This window comes from Helicoverpa zea, chromosome 15 (genome assembly GCF_022581195.2).
Source record: "Helicoverpa zea isolate HzStark_Cry1AcR chromosome 15, ilHelZeax1.1, whole genome shotgun sequence".
Lineage (NCBI taxonomy): Eukaryota > Metazoa > Arthropoda > Insecta > Lepidoptera > Noctuidae > Helicoverpa > Helicoverpa zea.
The window spans coordinates 7473555-7493577 of NC_061466.1; the positions used below are offsets into that span (position 1 = coordinate 7473555).

General features: G+C 36.4%; 1 protein-coding gene across 18 annotated transcripts in view; it reads left to right on the top strand.

Moving 5' to 3' along the window:
• LOC124636871 (sodium channel protein para) overlaps window positions 1-20023 on the top strand; it is an 87048-nt gene that overhangs the window by 53950 nt on the left and 13075 nt on the right. For 3 of the 18 annotated variants that reach the window (XM_047173078.1, XM_047173085.1, XM_047173086.1), the window contains exons 3-22: window positions 223-329; window positions 2133-2236; window positions 3547-3726; window positions 3989-4021; window positions 5639-5794; window positions 8735-8940; window positions 9717-9845; window positions 10155-10246; window positions 10560-10772; window positions 10863-10920; window positions 11003-11147; window positions 11224-11388; window positions 11549-11854; window positions 14627-14870; window positions 15223-15431; window positions 15785-15893; window positions 16140-16205; window positions 17528-17781; window positions 17907-18080; window positions 19180-19342. In XM_047173078.1, the coding sequence (XP_047029034.1) occupies window positions 3580-3726; window positions 3989-4021; window positions 5639-5794; window positions 8735-8940; window positions 9717-9845; window positions 10155-10246; window positions 10560-10772; window positions 10863-10920; window positions 11003-11147; window positions 11224-11388; window positions 11549-11854; window positions 14627-14870; window positions 15223-15431; window positions 15785-15893; window positions 16140-16205; window positions 17528-17781; window positions 17907-18080; window positions 19180-19342 (2869 nt within the window). In that variant the 5' untranslated portion in view covers window positions 223-329; window positions 2133-2236; window positions 3547-3579. Of the gene's footprint in view, window positions 1-222; window positions 330-2132; window positions 2237-3546; window positions 3727-3988; window positions 4022-5638; window positions 5795-8734; window positions 8941-9716; window positions 9846-10154; window positions 10247-10559; window positions 10773-10862; window positions 10921-11002; window positions 11148-11223; window positions 11389-11548; window positions 11855-14626; window positions 14871-15222; window positions 15432-15784; window positions 15894-16139; window positions 16206-17503; window positions 17782-17906; window positions 18081-18379; window positions 18543-19179; window positions 19343-20023 lie in introns of all 18 variants that reach the window. The other 15 variants (XM_047173076.1, XM_047173079.1, XM_047173077.1 and 12 more) reach the window with 10 other exon arrangements.

Below are 20023 nucleotides of genomic sequence, written 5' to 3' on the forward strand. Positions count from 1 at the left end.
CGTCTAGCTATATCATCTCTGTGTAACCAAATAACCAGCATTTCTTTACAAACAATTAACAATTGCCGGTATTGACACCGTCAGTAGTCGCTCGGGCAAAACGAGCGTAAAATCTGCCAGTGTGAAAAGGCTGCGAGCGTTCAACAGCCCCCCTTATTTATAAATACCTTGTAAATTTCTTAAATAATATTAATAAATAACTAGTTTGTTGTTTTGTTACAGGTCGGTCATGAAAAATCTTGCCCATTTGCTGGCTGTCCCTATCAGCGATCACGTGGTAACTTTCATCTCTCTAGTAGCCGCGATCACACTGCTCTCGCGGACGACAGGTCAGTTACAGTCACTTTTATTAATTAACTTTATTACTAAGTAGACACTGCTGATAACACGAAACAAAGATAAGAATATAAGTAAGTAACTGTCAACGTTGGTTTCTCGTGTCTTAAGGTAAATTTTTGCTAGAACTTTTAATAAGTTTCCTGTATAATTTTGTATAAAGATAGGACTGTAAAGTTAAAAAATAAGAAAATATTTGATTCGAGATGGGAATCTCTTTCAATTTATCGCCTCTTCAAGGGACTAATGCTAGTTATCTGTCTTTTAAGGTTCCGTAGTTACAACCAAGGGAAAGGAATGTTTAAATCTTCTAATAAAAGGCATTCCATGTTACTTGACTTAAGAGCTCCTCCCGACCTCATTTCACGGACCTTGAGACATTTCTGCTATTCCCTGTAGGAACAATAAAAAGAATGAAAGAAAGAAAACGAGAATACGCTTGTCTTGAATCTACTTGTAGTTCAGTAATCGATACTCTTGAAGTTTTGCAGTCTTGTGACATTTCTCCTTTCATTCCTGAATTTCATTTCTTAGAAAACTGAATACTTTAAGTCACCATTCAATGTACTTGATGTAGATAGATTTTATGTCAAATAAAAGGAATGATTTTGTGATGACAAACAGTCTCAGTATCCTGTACTTATATTACTGCCATCCGATCACAATTAATGCTTTAATATACGCGAAAACAGGAGTGGTATTAACAATTCTAATCGGACACCCACTCAGAATTGCAAATCCTTCTAATTTAGTTTGTGAGAAGTGAGGGTGATTCGTACGCGACTGCTCTTAGTTCTTCCTGTATTACTCATATAGTTATATACAGATTTTCATGGAAATAAGGGAAAGTAGAACTAACATCAGCTTCAAAAAAATATTTGGTAGGTTACTTATTCGAATGAAAAATCTATTTTAATAAAAATAATACTATTTAAACTGTCAGCCAACCAGCATTACATAATATTAAAAACTATTAACATACAACCTCTATAGTACTTATCCCAAAGTGTGAAACGTATTGGCATTATATAAACAAAATCCCTTAAAACCAGAATTAGCTGTCATATTTGAGAAGCAATTTTAATAATTCCAACCATAAAGTTTTGTTTACATTTTGATAATGTTAAGACAAGTTGGAACGTTAAGTAAATAACAGTATGATGAGGAATAATACTGTTTACACACAAAATAACGTTTTAAATATAGAATAGGCGCCGATACACGTGCTTCGAAGATCATATAACCTTGACAATGATTTGGATGACCAAAACAACCTTAGGTTACATTTTTTATCACGTTTCTTACTTATCGTGAGGAATGGAGGAGTGAATAAATGCCCTTTAGCATTTATTTTTACACGTGTCTTAGAAAAAGTGCGAGTAACTTTAAGAACAAAAAAATGACGTAAGCCAAAGGTTGATAACCTTGTCATAACAACGAACGAGTAGGTATGCGTAAAATGTCTGCATTAGGTAATTGTCAAGTGCAAGGACGCATTATGAGTAATCATATAACTTTTACATCATATACTCACATCTATGTATTGGTATTTTATCATTTTCTCCAGGTGGAACTGCCATTGTATTCTTTAGTTATTATTTTACTGAAAGTTACATTGCTACATTATTATATTACAAGTTACATCTGCTGTACCATTACAGATAGTTTATTTATCATACAAATTAGGATACTTTTTTGATTGAAAACGAAAGTGAAAATTCGTAGCAAACCGATTGTTTAAAGAAAAATGATGTTAATATTGTCGGTACTTTAACTGTGTACATTCTGTTGTTCAGAAGGGCGGTCCGCCCGTAGGTGGTCGGCGGGAGAACGCGGGCGTAGAGCGTGCTGCCGCGCGCGTTTCCCGCACCACACGCACCCGCCCATTCACTGTTAGCAGGTAAACAACCATACAAATACTATAAAAAAAACCCCATCCAAATCAGGTCAAACTAACAACCTCCTTTTTTCGAAGTCGGTTAAAAATAAGTACCAACTGCTTTTGCCTCATCATGCATGACAGAAAGATTTTTTCCAGTCATTCTTCTTGCAACACTTCACAAACCCAAGATTAATGCTGTATCTTATGTAATTATAATTAAGATAAAAAGAAAACAAACTTTGCATAACAGTTATGTAATGACACCAAATTACAAGACACTGATAATGACCGCCCAAGAACAAAGAAATGCGTAGAGGTGTCACGAATGCGCACTGCGGGAAAACAAATTGTTCCTCCCGCATTGCGTAGAGTAGACGTCTAGGAAACACCGGATTTACTTTAAAAGGGAATTGATTTTAGTAGCTCAAGTTCATCTTATTTAAGACAACAGAGGACTTCCATAAATGTGCATAAATAAGTAATGCTATACAACTCGTACCGATAAAACTTGTGAAGGCAACATAAAAACTGGTTACAGGTACCACAAAATAGTCCATAAGTTATTATTATTTGTACGAATATTAATCTTATATAAGCTATCCCAAAGCGATAAAGAAAAGGAATAAAAATCCCCAAAGATAAGTAACGCACGATATAAAGAATGCCCTTGGCCTAGTTTGGTAAGGCACAAACATAGTCTTATACAGCCGAGGGGGCGACGTAGGAGAAATTATATTGTTGGTATTCCACATCTCATCGTCCTTCTTATGATTTCTATAAAGCCTATTTACTCCTCTTTATGAGCTTAATTTCCGCAATAGCCTTGAAGTTTATTTTTATTGCCCTAATTTCTTTAGCCCCTAAATCTATTTGTTTAACCGAATTTATCAAAATTTTACATCGCTCTTTTTGAACAATTTGAACGATGTCGCTTCTTAATTATTTAATCTGCGGATATTGTGACCTCGCTAACAAATAATGGAAGATTTTTTAATATAGTCGCATTGCAACAGATAGTGCATGATCCTAAAAATAAAAAGTTTCATTCAAATGATATAGCTAACCAGACTTTGAAAAAACGGAATCAAGGCCAAACTAGTCCACAAAAGAAATTAAGGCCGCATCAAGTCGCTTGTTCATCATTTTGGGTTAATGCCAACTATCGTAAATCGTTACTGTGTATTATTGCGATGGGGTGCTCTGCAAAGATTTTTGTGTTATGTAAAGCTTCATCTTTTAGGAGTATCTATTGCTATTCTAAGAGCGGACCGTTGAAGTGTTCATTGTGTTTGACAATATTTTAATATCTTCTTTTTCCTGCAATGCAGTAGGCAGTTCACTCGGGGGGAGTTCGATAGACAATGTCCGAGGACTTGGACTCGATCAGCGAGGAAGAACGAAGCTTGTTCCGACCCTTCACAAGAGAGTCACTGGCCGCTATCGAAGCCCGCATAGCTGAGGAGCATGCCAAGCAAAAGGAACTCGAGAAAAAACGAGCGGAAGGCGAGGTGAGTGTCAGTCTAGCACGCCCCGGCTGTCTACAGCCAACTACACGTGTATCGAGTGCTCAAAATATATCTAAAAGAAGAAACACTGTATTATTCATAGGTACAAAGTTATTCTGTTAATTATGACACGAGTGATAAAATGTTAGCTAGCACACGAAGACTTCACAGTATCTACAATGTAACTAATTGTGTGGCACACACTAATAAGCAATACAAACAAATCAAAGCAAAGGTCTGATGAATAATTTTTAAATTATTCCAGAACGATTTGGGGCGGACGAAAAAGAAAAAAGAAGTAAGAACGCTTGCTTGCCCCTTTTACCTTTTTACGGCTCGTTTTTATTAGAGAAAACTTTAAGCAAGTTATCGCTTTCACAAACGAAATTTCTTTCAACATGAAATATTGCAAGCTCCCACTTACATTGGCGCCACATTTGTTCAAGTGCGATAACTTGTAGTGCATTCTGATTTATGCATATTGACCGCATTTAAAGCATTTTCCTTAAACACATCGCTTTGTTGGCAAAGTATCTGCAAAGAACTGTGTTGACAAGTTTAGCTGTTACTTAACTGAAGGCACCTTATGATGTAACGGAACCGTAACAGCTAATCTTACTGTAGAAAAGCGAAGGCTTGTCATGTTTATTTGCATTTCGACAAAGTAAATGTTCCCTTTCAAGTTGACGAAAATAAAACAAAGAAATGCATAAACCGGATAGTTTGTCCCACCGATCATAAAAAAATATCTCCACCTCCTCTAGTCTTCAAAATAAACACGTTAATTCCCTGTTTAGATGATAGCAAAGCCTATAGTCAACCTTGAACCCGGTAATAGATTTGATTGAAAATTGAATTTACGTAGTCAATGACCCTCTGATCCAAAAAAAAATCAATAGGAAATAGTCGATTTGGAGTCCTCTAGTCTAACGGACAACTTGTAAATCGTAGGATCTCCAGTTATAATAAGCGTTAGTATTCAAGATACACCAGCACATAACATACCATTATCAAGCATTGCACAGGACTGGCTCATGTTCGTCACATCATCATCGACTGCCGTCATCTAGGTCTAGCATGGTGGCATCACCTAGCTAGCGTTTAGTGCATAATAGTTTACAATTAACAATTATTCAAATGAATATCAAGTTTTGTTGGTTATGATTCGTATTTTGTAACATGTTGAGCTTGCGCTAGTCACGCCTCCTATTCTGGGACCGTTTTCGAATACGCGTCAATTAGATACTCGATTTTCCTGATGTTTACACAGGCGAGCTATTCCAAAGTTTCTTCGTACATTCGGAATGGTAACATAATAGTGGGAATGTTTAAAAACAACTGCTTTTAGTAACGCCAGATACGCATCATAGTCACACAGACAGCAGCACTACACAAAATAAAATTAGCTTTAAGCGCCTTCACAAGACATGCTGACTCAATAACCGACTCGGAAATAATATGAGTTGTATGCCAACAGTATTATTACGAGTACATAGCGCATCAAGCCCATGATATGGTCTGTTACACTAGGCTTAAAATAGGCTAGCTTGTTCCAGTCATTGAGTTTGGTACAATGACTAATCGTAAGTAAAAAATATCAGAAAACTGGACGAACGGTAAATGGGTAATCTATGTAGGTGATCAACACATTATTTTATTTATCTCATAGTCAATAGCAGATCCTGAGGGCAATGAACTGCATTTCATGTATCTTTTTATGTAAATAAACGACCATAATGTATTTATTTTTTTACAACCAAAAATCTATTTCTTTAAAATCATGTGGACTTGGAACAACATTATAATAATGTTTTAATATTTCAAGGGCGTTCAAACCGGCTTCGGATCTGCCTTTGGCTTTTTAATGGATTCATGTAATATTTGACGTGGTACTAACGCTGTTGTGTCGACATAGGTGCGTTATGATGACGAGGACGAGGACGAAGGTCCTCAGCCGGACGCGACCCTGGAGCAGGGCCTGCCGCTGCCGGTGCGAATGCAGGGCACCTTCCCGGCGGAAGTGTCCTCTATACCCCTCGAGGACATCGACCCCTTCTATCATAACCAAAGAGTAAGTACACCTGTAATCAGATTTCGTAGTGACGAGTGGCGAGCGGTACCAAAGTGCATGCTAAATTACGCTTAGATTTCACATGTCGCAGTACCTCTACAAACGTGATATCACAGGTTTTAAGTAGGGTCAGCGCACTCATCGTTTGTGTGCCTTGGAATGGAAAAAAAATGAGATTTGTGTCGTCTTATATCGTACTAAATCCTCGAAGAATTCAATTCAGATACTGCGACAAATATGAAAATTATCCAAAATTCCAAATAAAAATCTTTAACCATTTTTTGTGCGCACTTTTTTTTGTTATCAAGTAAAAAAACATATATTATAAAAAATAAACAAACTTAAATTTTCACTTGAAAAAATAATTAAAATCTTATTGATAGCTAATTGATTTACAGGTAAAGATAATTTCGGTACCTAAATTATTTAATCCTTTCAATTGTCATTGCTTATGTAACGCAAATAAGCGATATAAAAACTGCAAGTCACGTTAAATAGCCATTTATTCAGATAACGTGTTGCTTTGAGATAAAAAAAAAATAACGTCAATATAACGATGACCGTACATTTTAAATTTTGCGAGGTCATAATGATTTGGCAGAAAACGTGATACCTTAAAGAAGAAAAAAAACCGGTCGTCTGTTTGTCTGTGGTTTATTTATTGACCACTACATTAGGCATTAAAATCGCAGTTAGGTTAGTTTATATGTATAATTGACATGCTAACTTCAGCGTGACAATGCAAGTTATTCAAAAAATAATTGTTTAGCCAAAAGGTCACCTTGCTGAGCAAATAACTAAAACTGTAGGAATAAATTATAGGTCGCTACGCTTTCTATGTCATTAAGTTTCGCCGATTATAGAGATTGCATTTACCGTTACTTTAGCACGAATGACTTAGAAAGTTCCTTTTTTTTGTTAGAACATTCTTAAATTACTTTCCTTACAGTAGTTTTAAAATGCATAGATGCAATTTTTATAATACAAATAATGTTAGATGAGGTTTATCTAAACACACCCGCGTTAATTAACCGCCTACTATAAAAAAAAACCTGTTTAACGGCCAGTTTCCTCATCAAAAGTTAAAGTTAAAGTAATGTCTAAAGTAAAAGTAACGGTCAAATTCGTTTTTTCAAGGCTAAAGTGACAGCAAAACTAATAGAAAAATTGAATTTGACCGTTACTTTTACTTTAGACATTACTTTAGCCATAACTTTAACTTTAACTTTTGATGAAGAAACTGGCCGTAAGTATTTGTATTGTAAAATATTGATTATTTCACAGACGAATCAAGATGTTAATCCTAAAGATAAAGTATAAAACGTGCATCAATCGTAATAACTTTGATAACATGTTTCTGGTGGCTTTTGATAAAAACTTAATAACTTTGATAATAAATAACAAGAAACAGTTTTGTTTAGAGATAGCAATATTAGGTACGCCTAGGTATGAAGTGTACATAACAAAGCATGTTGGTACCTGTAACTTTCAAAATGTGATGTTTTCGTAGATTTTGAATCGTCAGTTTCCAATCGTGTTCTTAAGGTTATGTATCTAATTTATTATTAAATAAAAAAAACGAGTTGTTATCGAAGGACGAACCTTGTTTATATTTTTACCGTCTGTTTGTGATTGATTGACTCATAACGGAGTTCGAATGATTTTAAATACATAAGAATTATCTTGTAACGTTGTTCAAAGTAGAAAATGCCAGTTTGAGGCTTACATCAATTTAGGAAAAAATATAGTAGTTTTCTGCTAGTGTCTTCTAGGAAATATATCTAAAATTAGCTAAAGTCACGTTGTTATTGTATGACATCTGTTTAAGTTATGCTGTAGAATACTATGACAGAGCGGTCATTAACCCCTAATTAAGAATATTGAATGAGATCAAAAAAATGTGAATGAATTTAAAAAATCTGATGGCACTAGTCGGTTTGACTTTGAATTTCATTCATAAATGATGCATACAATTGATATTTATAATTAAATCGTTAACGTTTAGTATACAAGGTTTTCCCAGTTTCTTTCTTTTCCTAAAAGATAATTAGGTATACTTGTTTATTTATAGCCTGACAGAATCCTGACATAAAAATTAAAACATACCTTTTCTGTTTTTTTGGTGATCATTCAAAGCCAGACATTTTAATTAATTTTAATACAAAAAATATATATTGGAAATGGAATAAAAATAAAAGGACTCTTGAAATGTCAAATGTCTTTTTTTTTAAGAGTCTAAAGTTTCGTCCAGGTGTTAAACTTGGCTGTACTAACATTAACAGTGGGAATTATTCTTCAAATGTCAAGAAAATTTTAAAAATGTTAAAATTTTTTCAAATTAATTTATTTATTTATTTTCCTGTTAGGCCAAAACTTTTTGCGAAAAGCGATAAGATGGGTCATTACTTTTTAATTATCCATAAAGATAGATGTTTTTATTAGAAAATCATTATTTGCCAGTTCAGGATGACACGTATCCTCAAATATTTCCATTCACGAAAAACAAAATTGCACCTGCTAATTATCTATTTCGAAATTGCAAGTCATACAAACAATTCCTAAAGCAAGGTTTGCCTAGGATTTACCTGATAGTCAAATGTTTATCTATTTTAATAAATATGTAGATACGTATGACTATTTTGTGAATAAGGCGGCTCTTGAAACATTTTTATTAAAATGTGTTATAAGAATATTTTAATGCAATTACATTGCTTTTGCAGTTCAAGTCTCTGGTCATGTGTGTTCTGGGATATTTTTCACTTTCAGTGAGTTCTGTTCGATTTTTCACCTTAAATACCAAAACATATAGCTACTGACGCAATGTAATCATAAAACAAACTTGTAACGTTTTTGTTCCAACATAATATTGGTACCGCTCATCTCGTCCTACTTAGCTGAGCATGCGGTGCTAACACTAACGAGCTTGTCGTTTTGTTCCAGACCTTCGTAGTCATAAGCAAGGGTAAAGATATCTTCAGATTTTCGGCCACCAACGCCTTATGGATACTAGACCCATTCAATCCTATAAGAAGAGTGGCGATATACATTCTAGTACATCCTTTGTTCTCGTTGTTTATCATTACCACAATTCTAGTCAACTGTATTCTTATGATAATGCCTACGACGCCAACCGTCGAAAGTACTGAGTGAGTATACTTTCTATTGTTACACATTTTTTCAACATCTAAGTTAGATAAATTCGATTACGAATTTCAATTTACAATTTTGAAATACCACCGGACGACAGAACATATCCTTTATTAGGTTCTAGAATATTAGTAGAGTGCACGCTAGTTTCAAAATTGTTAGTGTTTCAGCTAGATTCCAATTGATATAATCAATATTTAGATAAACGGACGTAAATTATTAGAAATTATTGTTCATAGTAAATTATTGGAGAACATTTATAATATAAAACATGTATATTTTATACATAGTTATCCTGAATCGCTTTAGACAGGCGTTTAGAGAATTACTATTTTCCCTGGCTGTAACGACCAAAATTCATGTTCATTTATGTCAAAATATTTATTCCGAATTTTACTAGACACCATTTTTTGTTACATTTAACTAAGAAAACACGTGTGTGCTATAAAGTTTTCATGACAAAATAATACCAGTGATTCCATTGTTCAGATAAGTTTTTCATGTGAACTCATGTGAAACTGCAAATCCTCTCATTATCTGTACATATTATATACATCCGTTTTATTATTATATTGGATTTAGAAGTATTACTTACATTTATTATACATATAATATTACTTTACGTACATTTTATTAGAAATAATGTCTTGTTCACACATTTACCTACCATCTCTTACAAGTTGAGATGATGAACTAATATACTGTATCTCATATTATAGAAATGTTTGTTATTATTTTACGAGTGGCGTTCCTCAGTGGAGGTGAATTTTTCCAGAGTTATCTTTACCGGGATCTACACGTTTGAATCAGCGGTGAAAGTAATGGCCAGGGGTTTCATACTACAGCCATTCACATACCTTAGAGATGCATGGAATTGGCTTGACTTCGTAGTTATAGCTTTAGCGTGAGTAGTAGACAATTTTATTGAATTATGTAGAAAGTTAAAATCGTTGAATTGTAGATTATATATCGGTATATATTTGATGTCTCATATCTAGTTATTAATAGAAAATGTTGTAATAATTTAGACGAGCAGTTGAAGAATTAAAGAAAGTCTAAAATTCTGAATTTGACTGTAGAGTTCAAGACGAAGACAATATAAAAAGTTTCCTCATATTAAAAATATATGGGAACTGTGGATTAGAGTATTGTGAGTAGTGTTGTAGTGATGTATATTAACGTAGATGTTGTTGTTGTGGGTGTCTGTTTCCAGTTATGTGACGATGGGCATAGATCTCGGCAACTTGGCCGCTCTCAGAACGTTCAGGGTACTCCGAGCGCTCAAAACTGTGGCCATCATACCGGGTAATCATTATATACTATGTCTTTCTATTCTTATACTATAAAATAGATGTAAAAGTACGTATGTAGTGACTTGAATACATAGATAAAGTTATTTAGGTATTAGATGCAAAAGTTTTTAATTGTGTTACTAGAATACTTACTGTATTGTTTAATTTTGAAAGTTTTCGACGGTTTTGTATTTTAAATCTTCTTCTTGTAGAAATAGCAACTACTCAAGAAGAATCCAAGTCTTATTTGTGGTAGGAATGAATTTTACCTGTAGCGTAACCATAGCGTAAACTGAGCACTACATGAGTGTGTTTGTGACACCCAGGTTTGAAAACGATCGTCGGCGCCGTCATCGAGTCAGTGAAGAATCTGAGAGATGTGATAATCTTGACGATGTTCTCACTGTCCGTGTTTGCGCTGATGGGCCTACAGATCTACATGGGAGTGTTAACGCAGAAGTGTATCAAGGTGTTCCCGGAAGACGGCTCCTGGGGTAACCTCACCGATGAGAACTGGGAGAGGTTTTGCCAGAATGAGAGTAAGACACGTTAACATACAAAATAACAAGCGTTTCTACGTTTAAAACAGCATAGCCACATACTTAAACATCCTCTTTCATTAATTTCAGCCAACTGGTATGGGGATGGAGGGGAATATCCACTTTGTGGAAATTCATCAGGAGCAGGGTAAGAAAACCTTTCGGTTTCTTCCAAAATATTTTATGTCTGAGCTTTGTCAATTTTCTAACTATAATGGCTTTGTTTTCAGTCAATGTGAACCCGGATACGTCTGTCTGCAAGGCTATGGACCGAACCCTAACTACGGATACACGAGTTTCGATACGTTTGGTTGGGCTTTCTTGTCAGCTTTCCGCCTCATGACACAGGATTATTGGGAGAATCTCTATCAATTGGTCAGTTATTTATCCAACAAGACACTTATCATTTCCCATCAGATATTACTTATAAATAAATTGTTTCTGTTTGAAGGTGCTGAGGTCAGCGGGGTCATGGCACGTGCTGTTCTTCGTAGTGATCATCTTCTTGGGCTCGTTCTATCTCGTGAACTTGATCTTAGCCATCGTCGCCATGTCGTACGACGAGTTGCAGAAGAAAGCAGAAGAAGAGGAGCAAGCTGAGGAGGAGGCTCTCAGGGTGAGTAGTTGACGCTGGCACTGGATAAGCTGACGCACTTCGACTATAATTGTCTTTAAAATCTTTCATTTTATTCTGTTTAAAAAAATTGATATGTGGGTAGGTGTTCATTTTGTCAGTGTGTTGTTATTATGATTTATATATTGTGTGTGTATGACAGGAAGCGGAACAGAAGGCAGCGGCGCGCGCGGACAAACAGGAGGCACGAGAGGCGCACGCGCGCGAGGCGGCGGCGGCAGCACAGGCGGCCGCCTACGCCGAGGCACACCCCGCCAAGTCCCCCAGCGACTTCTCCTGTCAGAGCTACGAGCTGTTCGTCAACCAGGAGCGCGGCAACCAGGACGACAATACGCGCGAGCGCATGTCCCTCCGTAGCGACCCCTTCCAGGACTCGGTGAGCACTCAGCCCGCGCACAAGCCCGACCCGCACCACGACTCCGCACGCCGCCCCAGGAAGGTCAGCATGGTGAGTATGCGCCGCAATACACGCATCGCCTCGCTGACAATGATTCCTTCACTCTACTTCACTGTTCATAATAGCTGCAACTATTTCGTTATTGAACGCAATTGTCTGTTTAATATTCCTACAGTGACTTGCAGTTTTCAGAATTATTTTATATTCTTATTTGACAGCACATCCGTTCACAAATGAACTAAGTTATTTAACGGTTCAACTGATTGTCGCTGATTACCCTGTCGAACCAATTAGACTCTTTTGAGTCTAACTGGAATTTGATTTAAATTGTTATGAATTATTGTCAGTCGAGCAGTATCTTTTCAACTTGACCCTAAGAATAACACGCCGCTTTATGCAAATAGTCGTACGTTCCTCAAAGCGAAGCTTATTATCACTCTTATATCACTCTCATCATCATTAGCACTGTCAGTTTAACTGTCACTTACTCAAGTTGAAAAGAACTATTTTATTATTCTGTGTTTACCGCTAAGCTTATTCTATTTTTTTGGTGATGTCCAATGTTCTTTAACTGCTAGTGCAAATATGCAGATGATATAAGTGTCTTAGATCTGTCCTATTAGAATTCATAGATTCTTCTATGTATCGCTATCTGAATATTTGCAATGATTAATTTTTATTTTCCTCAATATGTAAAACACTGTGATCTTCTGTCATATCAGATCTTCAAATGTCTTGAAGCATGCATATTATTTAGTTACATGGTCTCTGTTGAAAGCTATACTTTCCATATAGATGCATCTGTAACATTCTGTTTGACATTTATCTGTGTTCATCTAAACACCTGGTTCATTGACCCCCGTGTGAACCCACTCATTAGGCCTAACATTCACTACTGTACAGCACAGATAGATGCTACAAGAGACGATACTATACTTAGATACATACATACATTACATATTTCCTCAATTAGATCATTTTTTTCAGTTTCTATACAATTATTATTAGTAAGCACGAAGAATGTTTAATTTACAAAGTTTATTTTTATTTATTACAAGATTGCAATAAAGATTCCTTTACCACTGTCATTGAATATAAATTACTGTGGAAAAATTATGAATGTTGTTAGCATGGTTCCTAGAAGTTGCATATTTGCTCATTGAATGATGCACTGTAGTTCACTTTAGTTCTACAGTTGTTCTCCAATAATATTTCTTTCAAGCGAGCGCTAAATTAGTATCATCCACAAATTGCGAATTCATGATATCAGTTAATCGATACCAACATCCATATTTGATGACCACATGTCGATGACAAAGGATTGATTCTAAGAAATAATATTGGAGAGAATGAGTCTATTGTCATGGTAGATTGTTTCTTTTGCAATGTGAGTGTTGACGAACGGGCCGGGCCGAACTGAACGTATCGACGATGAAGAGGTAGGTTCAGTCAAAGTATATTATCAATAAAACTGACCATATTAATATTGAAGTAACATTTGATTCCTCAATTTCGATTAGCGACATGCGGAGGCTTCAATATTCGGACGAACAAAGGAACAGTCGTCATGACTATAGATGTAGATAAATGAAGTAAATAGCTACGATAGGACTATTAGTCGTATGCAGATGTGCATGTGAACCCCACAATACTTCATGTGTTTATAAACAAAGTTACTTGACTAACTGTTGCTTTCACTCATTATCATCATCGCTACTTCTTATCGTATTTCTTTCTACAATAAGAGTTTTATACAGCATCCTCATCTTTTTATTTTCATCCTTATACTTTTTTCTTATGGATGCCAAAGTGAAAGGAAAATTCTTATTGTAAATATTTGTAATATCTTAGGTGTTTTGACTTTGATTTCATCTAAAGCTAGTGACACATTACTCGTAGACATCAACAAACCTGTCGTATCACAAGAGTAATTTTGTTTCTATCACGAGTCTCGCTTCTAAGCTGCAATGTTCAGTTTTTATTTATTGTATGCCATTTTGGTTTGTTTTGTTTGTAATCTGTGTAAAATGGCATTGCCTATTCTCCGTCCTTTTATCCTATTTGTTGGATGCTAGATATTTAATCGTTATAAGTTCTTTAAATGTAATAAACTCGAAATTTTGTTTGTGTATTGAAGGTCCCCCACCCTGAACGCATAAATAAAATCAGCCAGTTACCATATGGGCCACTGCGCGAGGGCTCACAGGTTTGTCCTTCAATCCTCATTGGTGTTTGTGATCCCCTACCTCTTCCTTACAATAGGATTAACTCCACTTTTATTTTCTCTGTTTAGCTCTAATACCTCTTACTTGACTATTAGTGGTAACCTGTATCTTCCACGTTCTTTTGCAGTGATTCATATTATTTGAAATATTAAGGTAACAAAGAATTTATTTTCGCCTTAAATATACCAAGTAGACCATTAATTGCACCAATCATTTTCTTTACTTCATTATCTTTTACTTTTCTGTATTCCTCAATTTCTCTGTTTAATTTCTTGCTATTGTTTATCAGCACATGAAAGTAAATAAATCATTAACATAAAGTAACATTTAGGAACATCTACTTACTTCAAAAAGCTTAAGCCAAAGCCTCTGCAGCCGGTTCAATAGACTTTAATACTTAGCGAAACCTTTCTTGGGGATAATCAACTATAGTGTGAACTAGTTAAAGCTACTCGATCTGAATTGAGGAAAAATATGTAAATGCAGGATATTTGAAATTTGCAATTGTAATAAATTAAAAAATATGTTTAAACTCAAGTAGGATGATACGTTATTAAGTGTGTTGTGTAAGTATTTTGAATGTGTGATGTGGGTACAGGCCTCGTTATCACTGCCTGGATCGCCGTTCAATTTGCGGCGAGGTTCGCGGGGCTCGCACCAGATGGCGCTGCGGCCGAACGGGCGGGCTCGCTACCCGCCCGGCGCGGACCGCAAGCCGCTCGTGCTGTCCACCTACCTGGATGCGCAAGAGCATCTGCCTTACGCTGACGACTCCAACGCCGTCACCCCCATGTCTGAAGAGAACGGTGCTATCATTATTCCAGTTTACTACGCTAATTTAGGTCAGTATTGACTTCCAACATTAATTAGAATGATATTCCGTATTCATGTGACCCTACCGGACCTGTACCATTACCTTGAAATGGTATATCTGCCCTGAAATAAATCTAATCTGATATTTTGTAGGTACAGCATGAGTTTAAGTTCCTACAACATCGATTGTCCAAAGTTCAGTCATGACATCACAATTTATTAAGCAACTGATCCTAATCACTCATAATTTTCCAAATATGTCAAAATTCGATACGTCACATGACTCGTTGCTATTCCTGCTATTTCCTGCCAAAGACGTAATAACTACGCAATTAAGTACCTACTTCGTATTAACGAAGTGGGAAAACACGAATGTCGCAGGTTCTCGTCACTCGTCGTACACGTCGCATCAGTCGCGGCTGTCGTACACGTCGCACGGTGACCTGCTGGGCGGCGGCAAGGCGCAGACCAAGGAGGCGCGCCTACGCAACCGGTCCGCCTCCCGGAACCATAGTGTGACGTCACAGCCGCACGGGTACCCGCTGCCCGGGCAGGATTTCTCGCTAGCCACCCGCCCACTTAGAGAATATGTACGTATGATAGCTATATTGTTAGAATTTTATTTATCAATGGCAATCACAGAAAAGGAAATTCATTTTGGAAAAACATTCTCGTAGTCATCATCATCTACTCAGCCATAGGACGTCCACTGCTGAACATAGGCCTCCCCCTTAGATCTCCACAGATACCTGTTGGAGGCGACCTGCATCCAGCATCTTCCGGCGACCTTCTCGTATTTATTCCTTATTCTCGTAGTAATCTAGTTCATTTAATTCCAACAAGAAATCTTATTTAATGTAGATAGTACTACTAGTGTCTAGTTAGAATTGGTCATGTTATGTGTGTAATTCGTATTAGAAAATCTGCAATTGTATTGTTATAGGAAATGAGTACGACTGAATGCACAGACGAAGCTGGAAAAGTGTTAAAACCGTCGACTGACAACCCGTTCATAGAATCTTCGCAACAACCAAACGTAGTGGACATGAGAGGTACGGTACTAAATTACTGTTTAAATAAATAATTGGAAGCTCAAAACCTTTTCTTAAAAATAGATAATTTTCACCTGTATCAGTTGATAAATAACATGATAAAACGAAGAATGTCTGTAAGCTCTTTAATTTACATCCTTATGCACATATCAAAGGCTGTAGCAGATATCAAAAAAATCGTTGATTAATTAGCCGATAAGACGACAAATAATTTATTTTATATCATATTTACTGATAATCTTTCAGATGTTATGGTACTGAATGAAATCATCGAGCAAGCGGGCCGCCAGAGTCGAGCGAGTGATCAGAACGGTACGACACACACTTGTATGTTAACGCAGAAGACAAACGCTCTCCGCATTCTACTTTATTTTATCAATATTCGATGTTTATCTCGCTTTTTAACAAACCTACAGTTTATTAAATAAAGATAAATAAACAGAGAATCTTGTACACAAACACTAACAGATCACACTTGACCGGTATTTGCTCATTATGCAACAAAAAAGCATAATTGGCAAAAGAAGAGAACAAAATATTTGTGGATGTCATTTATCGGCGATGAGCCGATGCAAATAGAGTATTGCACTCGCACGCACATTTAGTTGAAGAAAAATAATTGAAAAGTGGCAAACGAAACATATTTTTGAGAGCACAAAAACCTACATTGAAAATCGAAAAATCTTCATGTAATAGGATAAAGATATTTTTTTCTTCGACTGCCTACACGAGTGTTGAACTGTAGTTGCCTAACATCCTACTTTGCGAACATACATTATCCTACAACGTTGATTACACTTACATGTGTTACACTGTAGTTGTGCCATTTGCAATGTATTTTTATTCCACGCTTTTTGCACGAGTCTGATTTTCATAAGTGCACCAAATTTATGTTGCTGATAACTTCGATAACCTATTGAAGTTTTGTGTTTTTGCATGACTTCTGACCACGCATTCTGCTAGATATCTATCAATATTAGAAAGACAACACCAGTAATGAGTATTTATTAATCATTCCGTACGACGTTGAAAACGATAAATATTATTAATATTGAAAGAAGTATCATGCAAAAAGCTTGAGAGTTGCTTAAATCACTATCTCTATGGATAGCCACGATATTCATATTTTTTGATCTGCGGGAGTCAAACCGGTTGAGATAAGCTCAATATCATCCATGAGCATTTCAAGTAGTTAAGCGAAATATGCTTAAGAGCATTGGAGAGTATTCCGAGTATCAGTCACCGCTAGTACTGTTTGAGTTTGATTTGCACGAGGATTCCTGGCACCGGGTGTGATCGATATTCTTGTAGAGTATCTGGGACCAGCACCGAGTGTCACAAGTTTGCGCAACCCTTCTATCATTTGTAGATAAATGACAGCCAGCAAAACAGCAAAAAATATGGATATTGGTGACTAGATCTTAAGACTGTAAAAGTTCCAATAAAAGAATGAATTGGCAATCAAATCAAAAAGAAAAAACAGCAATCAACTCCATCTTTTATTGGAAACCAATCTGATTATAATCGAAATAATGAGCGAATACTAACAAAATTGTTTCTCTCTCTCTAACACACACACACGCACACTGGTGGTAAACGGGACGCAACAGTGTCAGTGTACTACTTCCCAACAGCGGAAGACGATGAGGATGGGCCCACGTTCAAGGAGAAACTCCTCGAGTGCCTGATGAAGGCGATAGACTTCTTCTGTGTGTGGGACTGCTGTTGGTTGTGGCTGGAGTTTCAGAAATACGTGGCGCTACTTGTGTTCGATCCCTTCGTGGAGTTGTTCATCACCCTGTGTATCGTAGTGAACACGCTGTTCATGGCGCTCGACCACCACGACATGGACAAAGATATGGAGAGAGCGCTCAAAAGTGGCAACTATGTAAGTACTACTTCAATTCCACTACTCATGCATGATACTGATTAAGAAGTCACACCCATAAGGCAATCATAATCTGAAGCTATATGAAAATAGTGTTTGCATTGAAAGTTTAAATCTGTTTTCAGTTTTTCACTGCTACATTCGGAATAGAAGCCATGTTGAAATTAGTAGCTATGAGCCCTAAGTTTTACTTCCAAGAGGGTTGGAATATATTTGACTTTATCATTGTGGCCTTATCACTGTTGGAGTTGGGATTGGAAGGAGTTCAGGGTTTGTCAGTGTTGCGTTCCTTTCGTTTGGTATGTATTGCTCTTACTGCTTTATTGAACTGTTTAAATAAGTTTCCATCAATCAATTTCATTCACGTGTCAATATCAATACTTTATTATATTTTCTTCTTTCATTTGTTTTGAATATTTTATTTGCTATACATACATCTATTAATGTGACCTTCATGCTTGGTGTAATAATGTCTATGTTTGATTTTCTTTCATTGTTAACTTTGTTTACATCGCCCCACCTCATAAATCACTCGTAATATTAAGACTGATACTAACATTAACCCAAGTTATGTATAAATGTGGTGAAATATTTTCAGCTACGTGTATTTAAACTGGCCAAGTCTTGGCCGGCGCTAAACCTAATTATATCCATAATGGGTAGGACGGTGGGAGCTTTAGGGAACTTGACCTTTGTACTTTGCATCATTATATTCATATTTGCGGTGATGGGGATGCAGTTGTTTGGCAAGAACTACACAGGTTCTAATTTAAAAGAAAATTTAGCATCTCTAATTAATGAATTAAGCTTCATTATTAATTATTCAGCTTCACACAACAGAAATTTTTACACTGGGCTTGATTCAACATTATTTTCATGACGGACTGATGAGTCCTTGCTGTGGCTTTATAACACGGAATGTGGCTCAGAAACGCAGGCGAGCCTGAAACGAGACACGTTATAAAGCTATGCCACGCAGCTTCAGATCATAATTATTTAAGCTTTGCATCGAGTAACATAGATTTGACTTGCAGCTTCGCTTCCGAAGGGTACTTTGATGCATCAGGTCGTCTACTGATGGGATCTATGTCGTTATAAGAGACAAGTACAAAAATTAGAACCTAAACATTCAAACAATATCAAAAAAATGTTATCGATCCAAAAGCTCTCACGATAAAATAACATAAATCCCACTCATACAGAAATAATTCTGTGCACATCGATAGGTAACTCGAGCACACATTTGCTAATGTAAGGCCCCCAATCACTCACGGCACGCACTGCAACTGGTGGCACCTGGTGACTGATTGAGGGTCGAGGAAGGGTCCTGCAGTAGCATAGGTGAAGCGCCGGTAAGCGAGCTTGTGTGACGCCTTGTATCACAATTTGTAATTGCAGCTTCGAGTATTCAAATTGGCAAAGTCATGGCCGACACTTAATTTACTCATCTCCATAATGGGTAGGACAATGGGTGCCTTGGGCAACCTGACCTTCGTATTGTGCATCATTATTTTCATATTTGCGGTGATGGGTATGCAACTATTCGGGAAAAATTACGTGGGTAAGTGTAATTGGTGGGAGTGTTGCATGTACATTGGTGTTTGATTGGAGATGTTGACTGTTGGTTCGCGGCGGCGGCGCCCGGTCTCATGCACCAAATATACTTCAACACACTCCGACTTCCGACCTATACTTCCTAATAATCCCTGCAAAAACTTAATTTCACACCATGTAAAACTATTTCGTCTAGAAAATACTGTACGGTTTTTTACTTGTAACGTCCTAAAAAATAAATCATAAACAAGTTGAATCATTAAGACAAAATTCTCAACATTTTCATCTCAAATTTTTACTTCGTTGTCCAATGCAATATCTAAACCTTGTGTTTGATTTATTGATGTGAGTCAAATATAAAATTTCTGCCTGCTTTTCCTATAATTCGGGTTTCCATTCTAGATACACGATAAAAATTAGAACAAATTGACCGAAACATTAACATCACAATTGTTGAAGTATATTTTGTGTTACATAATCTGTTAAAGCGTGGATGAAATTATACTAACTAAACTGGAACGGAAATTAATAAACGTTTAGTATCATGTTAACGCACCAACTCTTACTCATTACATTCAATTAATATTGGTATCAAAATTATTTTGTTCCAAGGGCACATTATGTGTAATATATTTTTTTACAATCGAATTCTATAAACATAAACTTATAATCAGCTGCCCAAGGAACG